At 49.1% G+C, this 20580-nt stretch overlaps 7 protein-coding genes across 7 annotated transcripts; 2 read left to right on the top strand and 5 right to left on the bottom strand.

Moving 5' to 3' along the window:
- Positions 1–16: 16 nt before the first annotated feature.
- I303_106777 (uncharacterized protein) lies at positions 17–5689 on the bottom strand (the record flags this gene model as incomplete). The annotated part of the gene is made up of 28 exons (XM_065969439.1): positions 17–55; positions 111–811; positions 876–914; positions 969–1001; positions 1112–1203; positions 1255–1375; positions 1664–1705; positions 1763–1891; positions 1938–2068; positions 2128–2195; positions 2245–2281; positions 2359–2416; positions 2553–2647; positions 2865–2931; positions 2994–3013; positions 3063–3187; positions 3266–3376; positions 3437–3584; positions 3641–3728; positions 3774–3906; positions 3979–4242; positions 4295–4381; positions 4432–4623; positions 4673–4816; positions 4868–4932; positions 4988–5098; positions 5150–5368; positions 5605–5689. 28 exons carry the CDS (start codon positions 5687–5689, stop codon positions 17–19), a joined length of 3444 nt encoding a protein of 1147 aa, XP_065825511.1.
- A 568-nt stretch (positions 5690–6257) lies between these two features.
- I303_106776 (glyceraldehyde-3-phosphate dehydrogenase) lies at positions 6258–8071 on the bottom strand (the record flags this gene model as incomplete). Its single annotated transcript, XM_018411838.1, has 12 exons — positions 6258–6338; positions 6396–6510; positions 6566–6747; positions 6802–6866; positions 6926–7004; positions 7057–7168; positions 7231–7466; positions 7524–7547; positions 7609–7633; positions 7694–7738; positions 7812–7836; positions 8041–8071. 12 exons carry the CDS (start codon positions 8069–8071, stop codon positions 6258–6260), a joined length of 1020 nt encoding a protein of 339 aa, XP_018259039.1.
- A 1274-nt stretch (positions 8072–9345) lies between these two features.
- I303_106775 (uncharacterized protein) lies at positions 9346–11294 on the bottom strand (the record flags this gene model as incomplete). The annotated part of the gene is made up of 16 exons (XM_065969438.1): positions 9346–9367; positions 9428–9514; positions 9576–9695; positions 9753–9769; positions 9824–10018; positions 10080–10111; positions 10169–10238; positions 10287–10411; positions 10465–10609; positions 10663–10772; positions 10823–10903; positions 10956–10962; positions 11019–11052; positions 11110–11119; positions 11181–11195; positions 11261–11294. 16 exons carry the CDS (start codon positions 11292–11294, stop codon positions 9346–9348), a joined length of 1104 nt encoding a protein of 367 aa, XP_065825510.1.
- Positions 11295–11887: 593 nt separating this feature from the next.
- Positions 11888–14065, top strand: I303_106774 (uncharacterized protein; the record flags this gene model as incomplete). Its single annotated transcript, XM_018411840.1, has 3 exons — positions 11888–12462; positions 12513–13566; positions 13640–14065. 3 exons carry the CDS (start codon positions 11888–11890, stop codon positions 14063–14065), a joined length of 2055 nt encoding a protein of 684 aa, XP_018259041.1.
- A 283-nt stretch (positions 14066–14348) lies between these two features.
- Positions 14349–17790, bottom strand: I303_106773 (uncharacterized protein; the record flags this gene model as incomplete). Its single annotated transcript, XM_018411841.1, has 8 exons — positions 14349–14832; positions 14891–15153; positions 15205–15532; positions 15588–15835; positions 15889–16079; positions 16137–16362; positions 16414–17440; positions 17504–17790. The coding sequence occupies 8 exons, from the start codon at positions 17788–17790 to the stop codon at positions 14349–14351; spliced, it is 3054 nt and encodes a 1017-aa protein (XP_018259042.1).
- A 329-nt stretch (positions 17791–18119) lies between these two features.
- I303_106772 (uncharacterized protein) lies at positions 18120–18941 on the top strand (the record flags this gene model as incomplete). Its single annotated transcript, XM_018411842.1, has 5 exons — positions 18120–18206; positions 18277–18447; positions 18510–18708; positions 18780–18798; positions 18857–18941. The coding sequence occupies 5 exons, from the start codon at positions 18120–18122 to the stop codon at positions 18939–18941; spliced, it is 561 nt and encodes a 186-aa protein (XP_018259043.1).
- Positions 18942–19145: 204 nt separating this feature from the next.
- I303_106771 (uncharacterized protein) lies at positions 19146–20580 on the bottom strand (the record flags this gene model as incomplete). Its single annotated transcript, XM_065969437.1, has 7 exons — positions 19146–19686; positions 19760–19914; positions 19971–20019; positions 20079–20108; positions 20170–20184; positions 20238–20457; positions 20523–20580. 7 exons carry the CDS (start codon positions 20578–20580, stop codon positions 19146–19148), a joined length of 1068 nt encoding a protein of 355 aa, XP_065825509.1.

Genomic DNA, 20580 nt, shown 5'->3' with positions numbered 1-20580 from the left:
GATTTCGACACACATATCAGCGTTTTGAAGTTTCAACGGGATCCGCGAGATCATTCTGTTGCATTATAGCCACATCAGCATTGAAGATAAAGGGCGTGACCACAACTCACGTGTGCATGTGAGAGGAGTGCTGAATCATGCGTTCGTGATCTAAGAGCGTCAGACGGTCCAGTAGTTCGTTGCACATCATCGTCGTGTGCACGCGCTCGTTTGCGTTTGCGTGTGAGTACTCGGCTATCCTGCAGATGTGATTCGGTAGCGTCACGATTGTAATCAAAGCTTATTTGATTCTCCACAGTGTCCGGCTGCATAGCATGAAGAAAAGCTGGGGAGCGATCATTGTTGGAAGTGCCGAGAGTGGATTGCATGTTGGATTCCGTATGAATACATGCATCACCGCTGGGGTATGGGATGTTGGGGTCAAAGCTTCCTGCTCCGGTCATGGTAACAGGCGTTTCAGAAAAGTCGGGGACAATCTTGACGTCTTCGAACAGGTCGTTGACATCCCAGTCGGACGAGCAATGCTGAGGCTCGGCTGAGATCGGTGACACCTGGCCGCGATTAGGGGTTGAAGCAGACTCGGCATCTGGGAGCTCTTGCGGGTCCCAATCCACAGATACAGTCACATAAGACTCGTCCGATTTGGGATGATCTAACAAGGGCGATCCGGGCTGCGACGAGTCCGATACATTGCTTGCTGTGGGATATAACGTTGGGATGTGAATGATTGGCGTGTTGGATATGTGTTCAATGGGTGCTTCCGTAGTGTCGAAACACTCAGCCGCGCTTTTCGCTTCAAGTGATACCGCAGCTGAGACATATGCCATGTCGTTGTCATGTCAGCGGTGAATCACGGTGCAGCACGGTGCACTTACCAGATTTAGCCGTCTGCTGAATTGAGCCCGGCTGATGAGCTGACGTGGTCTATGAGCTTCCGGACAGCGCGCCCAACTTTCTCTCTGCCTCACCTTGCTCCTTGTTTTGATGATCTGTATCAATCTCTGCAGGCCAAACGGAATCGTCGAGATTGATAGCATACTCCGTTGATGTAGCACATCCAGCTACTTCTTCGACTGAGATGTTTCAGCAAGGTCAAGACAGCCAGACTCACCCCCAAAGAGACCTAAGACTTTCTCAAAGCGTTTCTTCAAGTCGATCTTCACCGTAAGGTTAAAACCTTTAGGCTCGATGACCTCTTTCATACTAATCCAAATGACATCAGTCAAGCCATGCACTCCGCATGGACCAACTTACAGTTGCTGCTTGTACGAAATATAACCTCCATCATCTCGCAAGAGCAATGCCGAGAAGTAGTGCGGAGCATGAGATTTTCGGGCTCTCTTCCTTGATCCATCGTCGCCTAGATCATTTGTCGCTAGCGAGCGTATGTGAACTTTGAGAATCAGAACCTTGAAGTTCCCATCGTGCGAGTCTTCCATTTTATCGGCTCTGCTACCGATTGTCATCCATCACGTCTGAGAGGACATGCCGTTGGAACGCACTGCATTGATACCGCAAAGCGAGGCATTGTTTGCGCTTGTTCACGTATCGCTCTTACAAAGGGGTAGCCCCTACCGAAATTTCGATCAAGCTCCCCAATATCGGCGGCGAGCAGTTGATCGAAAGCTGAGTGATGAGCAGGTGTTTCGCTAGAGCCACTCACAGTATATCCTCATGCGGTCCAGCGTATTGATGGCCGCAGGGCCTACAAGCATTGGTCAGCATGATATCTCGCAGCGTCTCAGATCAAGCGACACTGTACCAATTTGCTCAATCTGCCTGAACACCGAAGACCTGTCTTCCCAAGCTTTTCCTGCTACGGTTCGATGCAACTCTAGAGCGGCCTTGAGAGTCATGCCGTACTGCCGTTGTTTGGCCACCTGGAGAATTGCTGGAAGAGAAGACTTCAGCCATCCGTTCACTGAAGAAGGACCTACCTTTCGCAATTCTCCCTGCATGCGTGAAAATGACCATCTGGGTCTGAAGATTCGATGTGGACTCTGTTCTTTTCTCCGCCTTGTATGTTATGTTGTCAAATTGCATTTGCATGAGCACGAAAACTTTATCACTGGAAGATGGATCTGTCCAGTCAACATCATCACGAACAAATCACAAGTAAGCTCTCACCCAAAGGATTTGACGTTGTCATCCAGAGCATATCGTATGTTGTTGTCGGCGCGCATCTCATTGAGAACCTGCTTGGCGTATGAGCTTCCATAGAGGCGTCCACGTTGAAACCCGTACCTTGGCTTCGCCCGGTCGAATTCTTAAATCCTTGTATCTGCGAGTATGATCGAATGAGCACCAGCACGACCCGACACGTGCCATATAGCAAGCATGAGACCAAAGTCCACTGACTCTTCCGCTTCTGCTATCATCCTCAGCAAGTCTTTCAGCGTTGAGGTTTCTTCCATGTCTAAAATCCTCAACATCTGGTCAAAGCCATCAGCTCATGTGTGTGCAGCTGTCTGGACAGCATGAAGTTACCGTTGCAAATGCTGCTTGTCAACGGGAATTAGCGCGAGATGTTTTACCGCAAGAATAGTTCTCACCGATCATGGAGATCCTCATGGTATCGCCTAATTTTGTCGATCGGAGCCGGCTTTCGCCTGGCTTTGTAATATCTTCGCTTCTATCCACGAGCCGACTGTCCACGAGCATATCCAAAGCTCGCTGGGCATCATTAGCAGCACGAGTAAACTCTGTGCTTACCTCGATGTATTGATCGAGATATTCTTCCCAAGAGCTATCGCCTGTCTTTTCCATTTCGTGGTCTAATGCGTAATGCGAGGGGTTTTGTTGGATTCGGATGTAGAAGAACGATCTAGACCTCATTCAGCCCTGACTTAGCTGAAACGACTCACCTTCTGAGCCATTCCCGAGCACCGCTCAAAGTAGAGATAGTATTTAAGCTGATCTCACTGTTCAGATCTAGTAGAAGTCCCGTTAGGGTTTGCCAACACCGAGAGATGATTTGGAAAGGGCTTGCTAACGTTCGGTCAAATGAGTATGCCTGTGGGATCCCGATTAGCTAGCCTAACTCAATGATTCACACGACTTACAAAGTGCTCTCTAATACTGTTTGGGATGATAACATCGAATCGTACTGGATCTCAGCCTGGTACTGGTACAATAAACTCACTTTCTTGACCAGTCCCTTCTCGCACATAACGATGACGGTGCCCGACTTGTCGAATTGAGGACGGCCCGCTCGTCCCATCATTTGCTATGATCAGATCAGCATAGCCATAGACAGAATGCTTACCTGTATGTCGATATCGGAATATTCTCGAAAGCCTGAAGCCGGACCGTGCCAAGACATGGTACCTTTGATGATGACTGTGTGAGCGGGCAGGTTTACACCGACAGCAAGGGTCTGTGGTACACGAAGCGCATTAACGCATTTCTATTGCTTGAATCTGGCGGAGGGGCATACAGAGGTCGAGACGATGAGACTGAGCTTTCCGGAGATGAAGGCCTCCTCAATTGCCCTTCGATCCGATAGATCAAGTCCGGCATGATGAACGGCAATCCCTTCCTTGGTAAGCTCCCTAATTTTTGGGTCGTTCAGAAGCAAATCCACGCTGTGACAGGAGGATCAGCGTCCAGCGCTTGCGTGGCAGTGTTGTAGTCCGCTCACTTTCGCTTGCTGTTCCAAGGAAGTTCTCGACCTTCTGCCTGTGCGCTTACATAAGTCTTTTGAATGACAGCAGCGGTGATCTGACAGGCTGGTATTTGTGATAGTCAGCTATGTTCCAGATGTCCCCACCCACATTTTCGGGTAGGACAAAAAATCAGGACTGGTTTGCCCTCGGCGTGCATCATGAGTAAAGGATAGAGATTCGCGTCGAGTTTCGGCGCCAAACTCCACTCGTTCCCACCACCATCGACACCGTAGACTAACTTCTTGAGGGGTACAGGCCGATATTGTTCGCCGAACTGGCATATCAGCAAGGTCTGCTACACGATGGAACGTACCCTGTATACTTTTGCTTGAGCCATTCTATGAAAAGTATCCTTCTTCTCGCTTGCCAGCACTCCGTTCTCATCAAGATCCGCACCTGAGTACAGATCTGAGGACAGCTGGTATTGATCCTGCCGCTGCCCAATCCAGCGGGCTACGTCGTCGATGTTAGGAACTGTCGCACTAAGCGCCACAATTCGGACGTTTGGAACTTTCTGCTTGATTCGCGACATGACTACTTCCAGAGTTGCGCCTCGATCTTCATGGAGAATATGCACCTTTCTTTCATGTCAATGGGAATGGAGGGAGGTGTGAGACCTCAAGACCTACCTCATCCAACATGACAAGCTTTACTCGATGATAGAATTTGAATTTAGCCCACTTTTCCCGTCGAGTGATCGAATCAAGTTTTTCTGGCTGCCAATTAGTCAGTAACAGGTCAGACGCAGCGGTCTCGCAATACATACTGTAGTGATGATAAGATCCGCGCTCCCTACAAGGGATGTGACTATGTCGAAGCGACCCGTTTCTCCAGTTATCTCGCAACCTGTTGATCTTGGCGATTTAGCGTCAGGCAGTAAGAGGGAGTCCCAAGATTCGACTTGCATTGTATACCGAGATTCCCCTCCAATCTCGCTTCCCACTCTTTGCGTTTCTCGCTGCATAGGGCCTGCTTTCATCAGCGCGATCTGTTGTTGTGGTCCTCACCTTAGTGGGTGCAATATATATGGCCAAAGGCTTCGATCCTGTGGTTAGCCCTTTTATAAATTTGATGAAAGCCAATTCAAAGATGGTAGTTTTTCCTGATCCAGTGGGTGCAGATACAACCACGTTTGCGTCGCCGTGGTAAACCTCCGACGAGATGTCAGCACCCAATGTGGATGATCACACAAAAAAGCTTACATCTTCAAAGACCGCACTTTGCACTGCATTGAAAACTGGAAATTTGAAACACTTTCGATGCGAGACTGTACAATATTCAGTGAGATAAACGTCCGCTTAATACCAGCATATGATACCAACGATCAAGTCGCGAGATGGGGACCAGCTGGATAGATGATCGATCAACTTCTCGCGCTGCCAGTATTTCGGGAGTCACGATGACCTCGTCTTGCTCATTGGCGAACGATGTGGCTGTATCAATGATCAATCATCACTTACATGCCTGAGGCTATAAGAACTCACTTTCAAATGCTGAATCGTTCTCATGTAGTGGATCTGAACCACTTCTTACGATGTGGTTCAGTCGGGAGAGCGCTGGTGGCTCGCCGGAGGTCTCAACCGAAACTTCGCTGATTGGGTCGGGTATCTGCCTGGACATTGCCACCTTCTTGGCATTGATCGACAAAGACGTTAGGGGTTTTGCAGAAGCCGGAAGTCTCGCAGCAGGTGTGGGAGACTCATCTGCGTTAGACCGCATATTCCATCAGTACGTGGTGGAATGCATAGAAGAACACGAGTGGCAAGAGGCAAGAAGCAAATTGAATCGTTCTCAAGCTGACGAGAGACTACTCCGGCTTGCAGATGCCCTCTCGCGGACAGAGATAATACCTTGACAAGACTTCCCCGGTTTCCCCTTTTTGCATTCGAGCTTCCTCGTGCTGGGGAGGACATGGGGTGGAAGGCAGAAGCAAGCTCACCTGCATCGAACGACGATTCGAATTCAATGGCTTGGATGTCGTCTTGGACCTCCCATAAGGGTTGTTCATCGCCACTGTCAGACATGTCTGATTTGTTGGGTCCGCAGGGAACGATGTTGCAGCTTGCGAGAGGTTGTGGGATTGTGGAGCTTGACCCGCGAGGAATCTCAGATGGAAGCTGTAGAAAGAGAAAGAGGGACGTGGGCTTGAAGACGAAGATGAAGATAAAGGAGGAGAAGAGGAGGAAGGAACAGAGATGAAGAGGGAACAAGCGCGCGAGACAAGTAGGATTGGGGAAGAAAGAAAGAAAAAGAGACGCGTCAATAAAACAGGTTGACTGTAGCTGAGTAGATCGTGGTGATCCGCACAGACCACGTTGTCATGATGTCTTTAGCTAACGCACGACCCTTTCTGCTCCTGTCAGCTTCCCGCTCAGAGCTTTTAAGCATTTGATGAGAGCAGCAATAGCAGCTCCGCGTGTTCTCATATGTATAATTCTGCTTGCTTATCCTTGTGATGCGGAGCAGGTGTTCAACATAATCTTAGGCGAGTGAACCATTGAATATTGCACTGATCAGGCAAATATTTCATGCGCCTCATTCGCTACCATATGTTCTATCGGAAATTGACTGGCCTACAAGGTGATTCGCCGCTTATTGAGACTTGGCATCCACACCAGCGATGTAAGACACAAGGTCACAAACTCTTCGAGAGTAACCGTATTCGTTGTCGTACTAAGCAGAACAAAGTCAGAGGGTTTCTACCTACCTGCGAGGTTGTATACGACTTACCCAAGAGATAAGCTTGACGAAGTTGGCGTTCAAGGCGATACCGGCCTTGGCGTCGAAGATGGAGGATTCAGTGGATCCCACGAAATCAGTGGAGACGACTTCGTCTTCGGTGTAACTGCAATGGCTTGTTTAGTCAAATTGCTGGAGTGAGATGGGTGAGTGAAACTCACCCTAAGATACCCTTAAGTTCAGGGCTTTCGGAAGCTTTCTTGATGACAGCCTTGATCTCATCGTAAGAAGCACCCTTCTCGATTCGGGCGACAAGGTCGACGACAGAAACATCGGAAGTAGGAACTCGGAAAGCCATACCGGTAAGTTTACCGTTAAGGGAAGGGATGACCTTGCCGACGGCCTGATTGCCAATGCGTTAGACCGTCACTGTGAGGTAGAATGATAGAAGACGTACCTTAGCAGCACCAGTAGAAGAGGGGATGATATTGGCAGCGGCACCTCGACCACCTCTCCAGTCCTCTACGTTCGAGCGTCAGTTAATAGCAGCTAGCTGAGATGTTTAGAATAGCTGGACTCACTGTTAGATGGACCATCAACGGTCTTTTGGGTGGCGGTGGTGGCGTGAACGGTGGTCATAAGACCTTCGATGATCGTGAACTGCAGATGGCTCAGCTCGACATCACCAGAAACCCATGCGAGAAACACTCACGTTGTCATTGATGACCTTGGCAAGAGGAGCAAGACAGTTGGTGGTACAAGAAGCGTTGGAGATGACTTGGTACTCGGATTTGTACGCTTCGAGGTTTACACCGCATACGAACCTGCATGACAGCACATGAGCAACCGATGCTGACAATTGCTGCGGATGCGGACGACTACTCACATAGGGGCATCGGCGGAAGGAGCGGAGATGATGACCTTCTTGGCACCACCCTTAAGATGGGCGCTTGCCTTGTCAATGGTGGTGAAAACACCGGTAGACTCGACAACGTAATCGGCACCGGCAGAACCCCATTGGATGGCGGTGGGGTCTCGCTCACCGAAGACGGCGATTGGTTTGTTGTTGATGTAGAGCTTGCCATCTTTGGTCTCTACGGGACCCTTGAATCGACCGTGAGTCTGATAGCAATTGTCAGTGGGAGCCGGCACATCTATAAGTAGAGTTTGGTGACTTACAGAATCGTACTTGAACATGTAAACCTGCAAGATTCGAATTGAAGTGAGCACATGTGAAGTATTTTTCAAGCTATTGAGCACTCACCATGTATTCAAGATCGATGAAAGGACTGAAAGGAGGGTTCAAACCTGTCAGCGGACGTGCTTGCTGACCAGATTTAACGACTTACTCGTTGATAGCGACAACATCGATGTCTCCATGGTCAATAGCGTTTCTGAATAGACCGAGAATCAGTCGCATCGAACATAGCTCACACTCTGAGACACAAGCAATCTTTGATGACATACCTGAGCACAATTCGACCAATTCGACCTATAAAGGTGACTGGTCAGCATGCAGTCCATATGTAGTGATCCCTTCGTTGTAATGATGATTGGGCCGGTGAGAGGAGTATAATCATTGAACATGACCGCCTCTGGTGATGACAGGTCGAGGGGACGTGCAAGGGTGGATTGGTCAAGGACCACGGTGGACCCAGATCTGGATGAAGCATATTCTGAGAGCTGCACCACTCACCGAAACCGTTGATACCGACTTTGACGACCATTTTGTTTGACTTGTATGTATGTATTTTACTTGTTATGCAAAGATAGAAGGGTATGTAAGGTAAAATGAATAGGAATTGTAGATAAGAAAGAGAAAAGTGAGAAGGTGAGAGAAGAATCCTCCTTTGTTGAGTCAGCTCAGTCACACACACGCACGTTGGGGATTTGATCGTTGCTATGAGGGGGGGGATGTGTATCTCGGCTGTCCAGATTACATATTACACATACAAATCGACTCCAGCGAATCAATGACGTGGGAAAAGTTCTCAGACTAACCGAGTTTACGCGCGCCTATGTCAACTACCGCCGGTTTCTTGTATCATCTCCACAAATTTGATCCCGTAAATAGTTTCTTCACTCTCCCCGGAAATTTACGTCGGGTTTAAGTGGCATAAACCTCTTGTTCGCCATGTGGCGTGTCATTTACGGATAGAAAATGCACCTAAATCTCGGAAGAGAGCCAAGCGAACGGATCATTTTTCACTTTGTTTGGTTCTAGATAGGCCTTGATAAGGTTGTTCAGATCCGTAAGACCCTTGACGGCTTGCGGGGTTCCTCTCTGTTTCGGAACAGCCGTATCAGCAAGCAATACGGGGTAACAGATGTTTTCGGGCGTAAATGGACTTCGGAAGCGGGCGCTATAGCTGCTGATCATGTGTACGGTATTGAGCACACCGGAATGTATCGCTTGGTTCGCGTTTTCTCATGCCTCCAACCGAACTTATGGAAATATCAGGAAAGGCTGCAACGAATTTGACAAATTCTTATGACGATTGACGTTTTCAAAAGAGGTCATCTTGCAGACATACGAATTCCAGCGCTTCTACTGAAGTGCTTCTGTTGAACTTCACTGTCTCGCTTGACTCGCTTGCGATCCGTTACGTCACACTCCTGTCAGCACAATCAATGTCCTCCTTCGAAATAGCAAGCTTGTGAATTTCGTCGCGAGAGTTGTGGGTTAACAGGCAGACCAATATGTTCATACCCGATGAGAGCTTGCTCATGACGTCAGGACCAGTCAGTGATACGGTTCTGAACTTGCATGTTCATTTCGAAATTTTCAAGAATGTCTCTCTGATCCCATCTCAATTCCAGCGATATCTCAGATATCAAGGCTTATTCTGGCTGAATTGTGTAGACGATTTAGCCCCCGCATTGGCCCATGTTGGATCCGCAGTATTGGCACAAGGAATCGGGTCACATGCCTTCCGGTCAATGTGTAATGAATACATTGATGAAGAGCAGCGGGACTCGAGGCGGTCGAGACACTGACTGATTATTTGGTGAAGATGCTTACACTAGCGGATGACAGTTTGATGAATCAGCTGAGGAGAAGGAAAGAAAGCGCGAAGACTTACACGTCTTCATCCTGAACAGGGTGGGTCAGTCCAACCTTTTGAGGCTGAGGATTGAATTTGCTGGATTTGCCCCATACCAATGCGTATCTACCCAAATGCTCAGCTGCATCTCCGAAAACTTGTGATTCAGAAAGAGTGAAACGCGTACTTGAAATGCGAAGCCAGACCCCTGTGAATACCGTGACAGACCGCTTCTATGGTAGCGCCTTGTCTCAGACAGATGGGATCAGACAGATCCGGCTGATCTCCTCGTCTCTTTGTGTATACTCTGGCAGATCGTGAATAAGCTTACCACAATCAATGATCTCGGACAGGAAAGACTTACTTGACCATGCCCAGTTCCTACACAGCTATTTAGCCCAACTGCGCGCACCAAGCCGGATAATCAAAACTTACTGCCCAAATAGCTTCTAATAGCCAATCCAATCCTAGATCTATCTCACAACTAATCATGATAGTTCTTCCATCACCTTCTCGAGCCATGGAGTCTAGCGTCTCCATGGATACTCCGTCTACCTTGTTTATCACTGTCAGAGCAGGGATATATTTTCTTGTTCCCAGCAGAACATCGATAAACTCGTCCGTTGTTATCTGAATTGGCAACCTCTATGCTCAGCGAGGCTATGGGGACAAGAAACCCTTTGATACGTACGTCCTCTCGCACCATCACGTCACAATTATGTACTGAAATGGCTCAAGATCAGTATTCACGATGGGCACCAGACTGACGGCATATCTCACTCTTATATGTCTGCAATATCGATCGCAGAGTTCTCTCATCTGTTTTCGTGAGCTTGACAGTATTATTGATCTACTCGAAATGAGTTAATACAGTCCAGCGCTTAGTTCGTACACTCACGGTGATACCACCCGCAGTCTTCTGCTTGAATACGACATCCGGTGGTTTGGTATTCAACCGGATCCCAACGGCTTCCAGCTCTGTCTCTAACATCTTTTTCTGCTCTGCCGACTTCGTTGCGTCAACTATTTGCGAGTTATTAGTAGTAATCGGACACAACCGAGGGATGCTGGCTCACTCATAAGCAGAATCAGATCAGCCGTCTTAGCCACAGCGACCACCTGTCTACCTCTACCTCTTCCCTTCGCCGCATCTTGCACGATACCAGGTAAATCCAACAACTGGACTCTCGCTCCTTCGTACTCTAGAACACCTGGTATAGCCTGTGAAGGGTTTAGTGAAGTATGAACCCCATCCACAGGTGAATTCAACCTACCGTCAAAGTTGTAAATTCATATGCTCCGACCACCGATTCTGTCTTCGTCACTTTCGATAGTAAAGTCGATTTACCGACCGAGGGGAATCCAATCATACACACTCGAGCGTCTAGTGGTCTATGTTAATATGGGTAACATCAAGATACACGATCAACTTGCCTCCTGATTTCATCACATCAAAACCTTCCCCTTTTGGACCCTTCTTCTCTGGTTCCAGTAGTTGAGCCCGATACTTTGCGACTGTTTAAATGGTTAATGCACGGTCTAACGAGACCACTTGGTCACAACGTACGCTTAGCCTGGGCGTGCAGAATCAAATCAGCCAGGCTAGTCGTCGAGTCAGTGAATCACTCACCTTCAGTAAACCCAGGTGATATTCCGTCGCCTTACTATATGTTCGAAGTCAGCTGAGCAATTGAACGACAGAGTTGGGGGTTCAGATTTACTTCTTCTGAGCTGTACATCGTTGCATCAATTTCCGTCAGCAGCTCTTAGAATATGTAAGGGTTGAGCTCACTCCTCGCCATCTCCTCTACGCATTTTTAGTTGGAACAGATCAGCGACATTCAGATGCGGAAAGTATTTTGATCTACCCACTCTCTATCTCCTCTATCTTTTCTACTATGCCCATTTTGCCGAAGTCTTGTTATTGTGATGAGCGCGATCAAAGAGTGTCTTTTCTGTCGAGAGACACAAGTTCTGCCTGCCTCGACTGTGTCTTGGAGCGAGTAGCCTTGATGACGAACCTATGCTGCTGAAAGATGCTCGATATAATATCGCTGCGTTTTGGCACCAAGCACAGAGGTTACACTGGACCTGATTGCGAGGGAAAGGTGGAGGGGTATTGCTGTTTTGAATTTACTGTTGAGAATTAGGCGAACGAGAATCGGCTGGATGCCTGACGCACGCCTCACCTCGTGAGTGGAATGAATATGATTGTGCCTGTCGATGATGATGCGATAACGAAATTACGTACTCTGCTCGCAGATGGCAACAAGTTACTCGTTGATCTGCTTTTGCGTCCTGAAATGATTTCCCACGCCTTGTAGGGCGAATGAATGTGCACTGCACACTCTCAAGGGCATTGTCATGATTGAGTGATTTTACCAGGATATGCACTGCCCCGAGGGAGGACTATCGGTCCACTTTCGTTGCACGCTCAGAGTCATTCAGTATTGGTTGCCCAGCTGACCGCAGGCTGCATTGACTGGCAATTGATCGACGATGCCGGTCTTTCGCCCTCCCCTAGCTTACACTTCTCTTGTGTACGCAGTGTCCCACAATCCCTTCATCCAGCTCAACTTTCTCGCAACTTTCGCAGACAAGGAGGATCACTCAGGCTCATGGGAGATATGGACAGACCTTCCTCGACTCGACGACTTCGGTGCACCTATCAGTCAGCCTGGAGACTGGACCGCCGTTCAACTTCATCCTTACACACAGCCTGGTCCAAGCAATCCAGGACATCATCAGCCGATTGATCAAATCAGCTCGAATGTCACGATACAGATCAAAGCCAAGAGCGATGGTCTGATTGTTGCTCCCGATGATGTCACCTATCTTGCCTCGCTGATCATTCCAGCAACAGTGGGACGGGAGTATTCGTACACTTATCGACATATCACTGCGGCAGGCGAGACCCACTGGCTAGGAGGTATGGGAGGTAACGGCATTGTCAAAGTGGACATGGGTGCGAGAGATTCCTTCGAAGGTGAGATCAAGACAGGTAGATGGTCTGACGGAGCCGAGATGGATGGAACCTGGACTGGCAGCGCTTTGGCTTTCGAGACGATCAATGAGTATGTCACGATCATCGTATGGAGAGATGCAAGCTGACAGCGATGAGCAGTATTACAACACCGGTCATTACCACTGTCCCTTCTCGCGCTGATCTGTCAGCTTCGCTCTTACTGTTGACCTCCCGAGCGTCATCTCAATTATCTACTCCTTTCCATTTTCCTATCAGCTCTGAAACAAAGAAGTCTCCCACGCTGTCGGGTCCAAATCTCGTCGTCTTCGCCGGATCATTCTTGACCATCAAAGCAACGTCATCCTTACCTGAAAGGACGGATGCAGCGGTTTATGCTACGGCGACAGGTCGGGTCCGCCAAACGTTGACAGCCGCGCTGAGAATAGCTCGATGGGACACCGGGCCATTCCGTCTCGCAGAAATAGACGGGAATAACGATGATATAGCTGCTCTAGCTGTTCATCGCGGAGACGATAGATCAGAATCTGCATACTTGGTCATCTTGGCTGGAACCATCCAGTCCCCTCAGGTTATCACCATCACGATTGACAATCAAACCTTCGGCGCTAGTCCGCTAGCCTTGTGCCCCTCCAATTCCGATGAAGACCCGTCGTTCACTTATCTGGACGGAGGTCTTGAGGGATCCCACCGACATCTCACCCTCCGGTTGGATCCTGGCGCCGTTGGAGAAGTTTACCATTTGGCTGAATTCATTGAGCTTCGCGGTGTAGGACATGATGATTCCATCTGGATCTGTGCCCCAAATGCTTTACAGGCTGAGATCGGAGAGGAAGAATTCGGTGAAGTTGATCACCTGGTCGATGCCGATCCCGGATCCAAATCAATCGGACTCACTCTAGCCGAGGGTGACCACCATGAAGAACTTCCTGCCAAATCGGTCGAGCCTCTCAGGGCGACGGAACAGGACCCGTCGACTGGGTCAAATGCACAGGATTCGTGTATCCCTCATCGCGATTCCGACGCGGCTTCATCCCAATGGTGGCTGCTCCGGGCTGTCGGTCGATTTTTCGTCAATATCTGGGAATTCCTGGTATCATCCTTCCGATCAAAAGCCGCTGTCCCCGAAGGTAATGATGAGAACGAAGAGAATCAAGCAAATGTTGATTCCAATGAGAGAACGCCTCTCCTAGGCGTGAGTACAGTTCGAGTTGAGCCTAGTGCGTAATTTCGCCAATCTCAGCTCATTTGTTTGCCGTAATTGCCAGTCATATAGCATGTCCAGAGAGACGTCATCATCGTCGACTGCTGTCGATTCCCTGGCGACCCCGGCTTCCACTAAAGAAGCACCACATCGTGTCGACTTCATAGATGGCGCGGTCACCCCAATTGCGGATCAGCCGATCATCGACATCCCTGCCCGCTTGCCGAAGATCAATGTGGTACAGATCAGGTCTTATGCTGTTTTCGCCTTTAATGCCTCACGACCATTCAAATTCCTACTTCCCCCTCACTCGGCTGAGGTCATTGGCCGACTCAAATTTACGATGAAAGAAAAGGCTGACCAGCGATGGAATGAGATTCAGCCTTCATTGTCCACACCGAGACAGGAGGGCAAGTGCAATGTATTGTTGTTTGAAGCGGATCCCGGACACGGGGGTGCGGAATGGGAAGTCCGCGTGGAAAGAATCTAATTTTGCAGGTTGCTGAGATACTATCAGGCAATCTCAATCCGATGATTCACACTAATCGTCTGTAATCGTCACAAAACTCCGTGGACAGTACTTGACACAATGTACACGAGGAAAGAACACAGGGTCTTCACTTTCATGTATTGTAATATAGATTCAATATGCCAGTTAACGCATCTCCAAAGACTGAGACATGCAACATGTCACTCCACTTAGCAGCAGCCTTCGAGTGATGAAACATGGGCATTCCGACGCAAGCTATGCTGGAACCCTATATTTATCTCGGTCACTTGGACGCGGAAGCCCTCTTGACCATATCTTCTAACGATATCGCTCTGAAGCTTCCATCCTCACCCTGGGCGAAGACAGCATTGTCGCCGATGTAAATGGTGATGCCGCCCCGGCCATCGACACTCTTGGATACCTTGAACAGGGGTTTTCCGGTCATTTCGTGTGATCTGCCAATCGGCAGGAAAATAAGGTCATGCTGAGATGCGAAATCTTCTGCGATATTCCTGAAAGTGATGTCGGTATTCTGGATGTCGATGGGTCGTTTGATTTCTTCGATAGTCGGCTTGGTCTTCGCATATTTTGAAGTAGACGTCTTGCTGGGCGGCAAAGGTGTGAAAATGGGTTTTACGAGTTTGTGGGGTGCTTCGGTACCCAACTTGATAGCCTGATCCATCAAGTCTAAACCACTGTTGAAACCATGATTGATACCTCTCATTTGCAGAACAGCTTCTGGGAACCGTCCTTTCCACCAGACGAACCTGGCGTTGCAGAATGCATCAGCCTGAGCTCTTATATCGCTTTGGCAAGTGTACTTACCAGTTAGCCACTTCGTCAGGTTTGTAGGCAGGCTGAACAAGCCAAATGTACAATATGTCCAGCCATTTGGGGAAGAATTCCACCTCCAACAGATGAGAGAACATGGAAGATCGTAGGAGCTTGTGCCAGGGCATGATCCAATCTTCCAGCGGTACAAGATCTTGTTTTCGCGGGTTGATCGAAAAGTCGTCTCGCAAACATACACCGAGTTTAGGCAAGACATACTGGATGATGATTTTGTCCCATTCGTTCGATGAGAAGACCTGTGAATTCTGGTGAGTGATAGAAGCGTTGCCTTCCGGACACCAACTTACGTCTTTTCTCCATTTGATAAATTCGTCTGGTATGCCGTCTTTGACCACCCAGTTCCGCAATACCGATCGTATACGTCTTTTCGCCCCGTCCAGCATGTCATCTCCTCTATCTCCTAGCAGGGGTAACCAGGGGAAGACGATACTAGCAAGAGATGTTGGCTGTTTGCTGTGCTTCGCTCGTCTCGGGTCCCACTGCTCGATGGCGGCTTTGACTTTAGGGAGCACCAGCTGATCAAGAACATTGTCTCGGATGAATGCTGGTAAAAGTGGATCCCATGACTCAAGCAGATGAACAGCGGCATGTGGGGATGCAGCATCCCAATTGTTACTGATGAGTTCGCTCTATCAGCACTGATCTCGCCGTAATGTATCGAATGACTCACTTGATAGCAGACCGCACTTTTGGCACCCACATCGTCCACAACATGCTCTCCCAAGCGCTCATCATCAAATTCCCATTATCTTGCTTGGTCTTGATACCACCGTGTCTGTCCGAGCCGTTTGCGGCCAACGCCATATCCTCAGATCCGGTCTCAGGCAGATTGTACGCCTTGCGCCACGATTTTAACGATGAAAGCAAGACATCCGTCGAAACGTCGAACGGCTCCCATGAGGCGAATGCGCGTCGTTGCTGATGTGAACATGTCAGTGCAATGATTGATATTGGTAGCAAGAGGTACTTACGACTTGAGCGATAGCGCCAACAATTACATCATCAAGGGATTGTGATCGGTATTCCTCAGGATACGTGCTCAGGAGGGAGTTGAAGCTTTCAGAAAGCGGCGCCAAAGATGGGTTGGGTGAAGTGGATTGCTCGGCAGCAATGGTTGAGATGTTTGCCACTAATTCCTGTATCTGCCGTATCCTCGCGATGCCTGAAAGGTGAATCAATTCAGTATGTAACAAGTATGGCGTAGAAGGCTGATGCTCACGTTTCTCGGCTTCTCCCACTTTCGCCCTGGTGACCTGCTCCTCGCGTACAGCCCAGCGACGTCTCTCATTGACAGATTTCCCTTCCCGTATGAGCCCTTCCACATCCCCTTTCGCCACATCAACAATCAATCGCAAATTGTGCCGTAGTTCCGGTAATTTCATATTGTCAGACGTCGGAGTCCAAGTTGATAAGGACAATGCCGAGAGCGATGAGACTTCCTTGAGCTGCAAATGATGATTAGCATATGACACACTGGTGATACACAAGGCACTCACATCTCCGCCTCTCGCATCGAGGACCAGCCCTACGCCAGGCGCGGGACCGGCATCACCAGCTTCTGCCAAAAGCTGTTCGTACGTCTTGTGTTCCACCTTGACCTTGACCTTTTTCTGCTTCTTCCAACTTTGTTCCACCTCATCTTTGGGTTCTTTCGAAGCCTTGCCTCCCCTAGCTCGATGTCCTTTCTTAGGCTTCTCGTCCTCATCATCCGAGAACACATGCCCTTGCCGCCTAGCTTCTCTCTTACTGTCCTCCGTTCGCATCCCACTTTGGATACCTTGGCCTTTAAACACTTTCCCGACCTGTATAGGAACGGCTCTTCCATCTTCCTGAGCCCCGAGACCTTTTCCAGCTTCCCAACCCTGTTTAGCTAACATCCTTGCACCAAAAGACGAAGAGATTTTACTGAAGTGAGCTCGCTCGGAAGCCGTTAATTCAGCTTGCTTGGCGGCAGCAGTCGTGGCGGGACGTGAGATAAAAGACTGCTGTTTGCGAGAGGGTCCTGACGAGGCTGTTAGGGTAGGAGGTGGACGACCGAAGGCTGAAGGCATGTTCCTCGAGGGCGCGATTTCGTCGATAGGCTGAACGGGAGCTTGAGCTGAGCCCAATCCTCCTCTCGGTCCGTCAATAGGTGGTTCTACAGGTGGTGGTGTCGCCCTAGCAGGAGGTCTACTGGACGAGCCGATGCCGCCTCTGCCGCCTCCACGAGATGAAGATCCTATACCACCTTTGCTCCCACCAGCGTTCGCCGCAGACTTTTCGGCATCGTTCGTAAGCCCATCGACTGGAACGAGGCCTCCTTGTCCCATTCCTCTCCGAGTTGGCTGCTCATCTTCCTCTTCTCGGATCCGAGGAGAAGGCTGTCGTGACGGTTCCTCATCTTCGTCTTCGTCTTCGTCCGTTTCTTCCGAGCCGGAGCTTTCGTCTTCATCCTCTCCGTCATTCGATTGCTTGCCTTGTACCTCTGCAACTTCCTCCTCTGTGAGAGTCTTCGAGGGTCCTGAGGATACGAAAGAGGGAGCTCTAGAAGCTTCAGTCAGTGTTATGACTTATAGAGGCATATGTGCAGTCACTTATGTTACTCACTTGGTCCAATCGGTTCTGCTTGAGCTGCTTGCGCCCTTTTTACGAGACCCTATACCTCTCCCACCATGACCTTCTTCGGGTTCTTCACCAAATATCCCCTCCCAAGCTGAAGCTTTCCCGTTTTGTCCTCCGCCAGTTCTCCGTCTCTTGCCTTTGTGTTCGAACAACCTTCTTTCAGCTCGAGAATCGTCATCTTCTTGAGAATCATAGTCCGCGATGGACTCAGCGGAGCCCGATCCCTCCGAGTCTGAGCCATCGGATAGATAGGCGTTCTTGCGTCTGGGCATGACGAATGACTATGAAGAGCGGTACTGGCTACAAGGTGGATGTAAGGAACACATGAATTGATTGTTATTGCCGCCAATTCAAGTCGAGGTTTGGTGAGAGTGGATGAGCCTGATATCTCCAACGCTATTTGCCTGATAACAAACTGGTGTCGGTGCCCCGGTGATTCTAGCCTGTACGGTGACGTAAAAGAATCAATAACAACATTTACACAGCTACGGCAAACCAGCCAGGTTGATCCTTTCACCAGCACTACTTTCACGTCAACGACCACCTTTCATCCCCAATCTCTCAATCCATCAAAAGATCTTACCGCCTCCGCAACACTCAAATGACTTCCGACCATCAGCTGGACTTATTGTTCGATCCATCATTGATTCCCGCGTCCGTGCAAAACCTTCTTGGCCCGGAATTACACGTGAGTGACGTACGATACTCAGCCTCGGCGTCCCGCGAGGCCCAAGTTCACCTCACGCTCGTAAAACCAGCTACGACCACTCGCCTCCGACGATGTCAACAGAGGCCATTTCGATGTGTTATCGGTACTGACGGTCGCACCCCAACTGTCGCCGAAAGCTTACAAGGAGAACTTTGATCGGCTGAAAGCATGTGCTGGAACGTATTTCATCATTGTCATAGTGGACAAAGCGACCGACAAGGTGAATTGATTGTCAGAAAGTAGTAGTGCCGTAGCATATGAACTGACAGACGTGAGGGTCAGATCGTGGCGAGCGGGTCGATCATAGTCGAGCGTAAATTCTTGAGAAATGCTGGATTAGTTGGACATATAGAAGATATCGCTGTGTCAAAGGCAGTACAAGGCAAGAAGCTCGGCTTGCGCATCATTAACGCTTTAGAAGAGATCGGAGCAAGCCAAGGGTGTTACAAAATCATTCTAGACTGCAGCGAGAAGAACATACGTGAGTGACCAAAAATCTCGCTTAGAGTCTGCAACAAATATTCCTGACATCAAACCTGTTGCATCAAATAGCTTTCTACGAGAAATGCGGGTGAGTTTCGCGAATGCAAATACCCGCTTATGATAATAACACTGATGTATTGGTGCAGGTTCAAGCATAAGGAGTTCGAGATGGTTCGATATATGGCAGACCCCAAGGATGTGGCCAAATCACCAACAACGTCAAAATTATGAGAAAAACCTTCATGCGTCACCCATTCATGGACAATCTATTCATCCTCATTACTTTTGTATCATAGTATTCGAAGCATTCAACATCACTTGCACTTTCATGGCCGATGCAGACTCTACAAGAGGACTGATATATACAACATTTGAACAAACAAGACTCAAAAGTCTGTCAAGGGATATTGCTGTAGACCGACTAGCCTGTCCATTTCACTCTTCATCGGATAGCACAACTAGTGGATCTTCTCTCGTGCCCCTGTCCCTCCCACGAGCCTGACGACGAGCCAGAGCGGGTGAGCGCAGACTCAAAGCACGCAGGGGTGGAGGAGGAGTCTGTCCGAGCCGAGAAGGCGATTGAGGCTGAGGTGTAGTCCGTTGGGCGAGTCGAGCAGCGTCTGGCTCCTCCTCCTCGTCTGCGTGAAATACCGCATCCGCATTCCTCTCGGCTGCTACTTGATTAGAGAGGATTCTGATTCTCTCTTCTCTCAAACGTCTCATCTCTGCCAGCCTCTCCTGGATCCTCTCTGATCTAAGCCTCTCAGCGGAGTCTATCTCATCCGCTGTGATCGCATCTATAGGTGCGCCAAGCTCTATTATCTGCCGAGAAGCTCTACGCGCGTGACCGCTTCGGATGATCGGCATCGGTGCGGCTATGTCGATGAGGTTGTGCATGATGTCGTCCAAGCCTCGAGGACGTTTAGGCGGGGGAGGTTTGACTGGTGGCATGCTAGCCTGGATGACTTTCCAGGCTCTAATATAATCATAGAGAAAGTCAGCAAAAAAATCAATATGAACGCGAGTTGCAAAGGACGCCATCGACTCACTGGGCTTTTTCTCTCCTTTCTATGATCATAGCGTTCCTCTCAGCGGTATCAGGTAGGTTCGCCAGCTTTCTCTCGATGATCTGGTCCACCATTATATTCGGTATAAACGGGGTCAAATCTGACACCTTCATTCGACAGGAAGGGCAGGATGGTTGCTGCATTGAACGATGAGCAACCGCGCTACAGCTGAAGAGCTCGTCCGTTGCCTTACATCGTTACTTTTTATCCATTTCCAGCTACATGGCCCGCAGAATGAGTGGCTGCCGATGGCCATTCGAGCTCTAAGCACTAGCTTGACGGATGAAGGCAAAATACTTACCCGCACGGAACGATAGCTTGGGTTGCACCACTGTCGCGAAACAGCAGATTAGTCTAGATGCGCTGTTTTTTTGAGCTGAGGGGAGACATACAGTATTTGAGAGCATCTAATTCAGCCCGATTAGCGGTCGCCAAGTGCTAATTCGGCAACAAGACTCACATAGCACACTCCAACTCTTCATACCATTCCTCCGACTTGACAGGTACTTTGATCTCCTCGAACGTCCTGATTATCCGAGGGCCTCCTCGATCGGATGGTCGTTCCTTCTTGTTCGGTGTCTGCGAAGATGGGCCTGCTACAGCATTCGTAGTCGATAAGGTAGTAATAGGGGAGGAATAGGATGGTCCTGCGAGACCGAGGAAAGCAGGTCGACGTGTTTCTGCGTGTCTGCTGTCAGCTGATGATTCGGATGACGGTAGCGCGATAACGATATGATGGACTCACGAGCATTATTACTCGGTGATCCATTGACCATGTGTGAATGATTATCAGGCTGTGACAT

This window comes from Kwoniella dejecticola, chromosome 8, assembly GCF_000512565.2.
Source record: "Kwoniella dejecticola CBS 10117 chromosome 8, complete sequence".
NCBI classification, from domain to species: Eukaryota; Fungi; Basidiomycota; class Tremellomycetes; order Tremellales; family Cryptococcaceae; genus Kwoniella; species Kwoniella dejecticola.
Note: the sequence above shows the minus strand (reverse complement) of the source record. Positions and strands in the feature narration are given on the sequence as shown.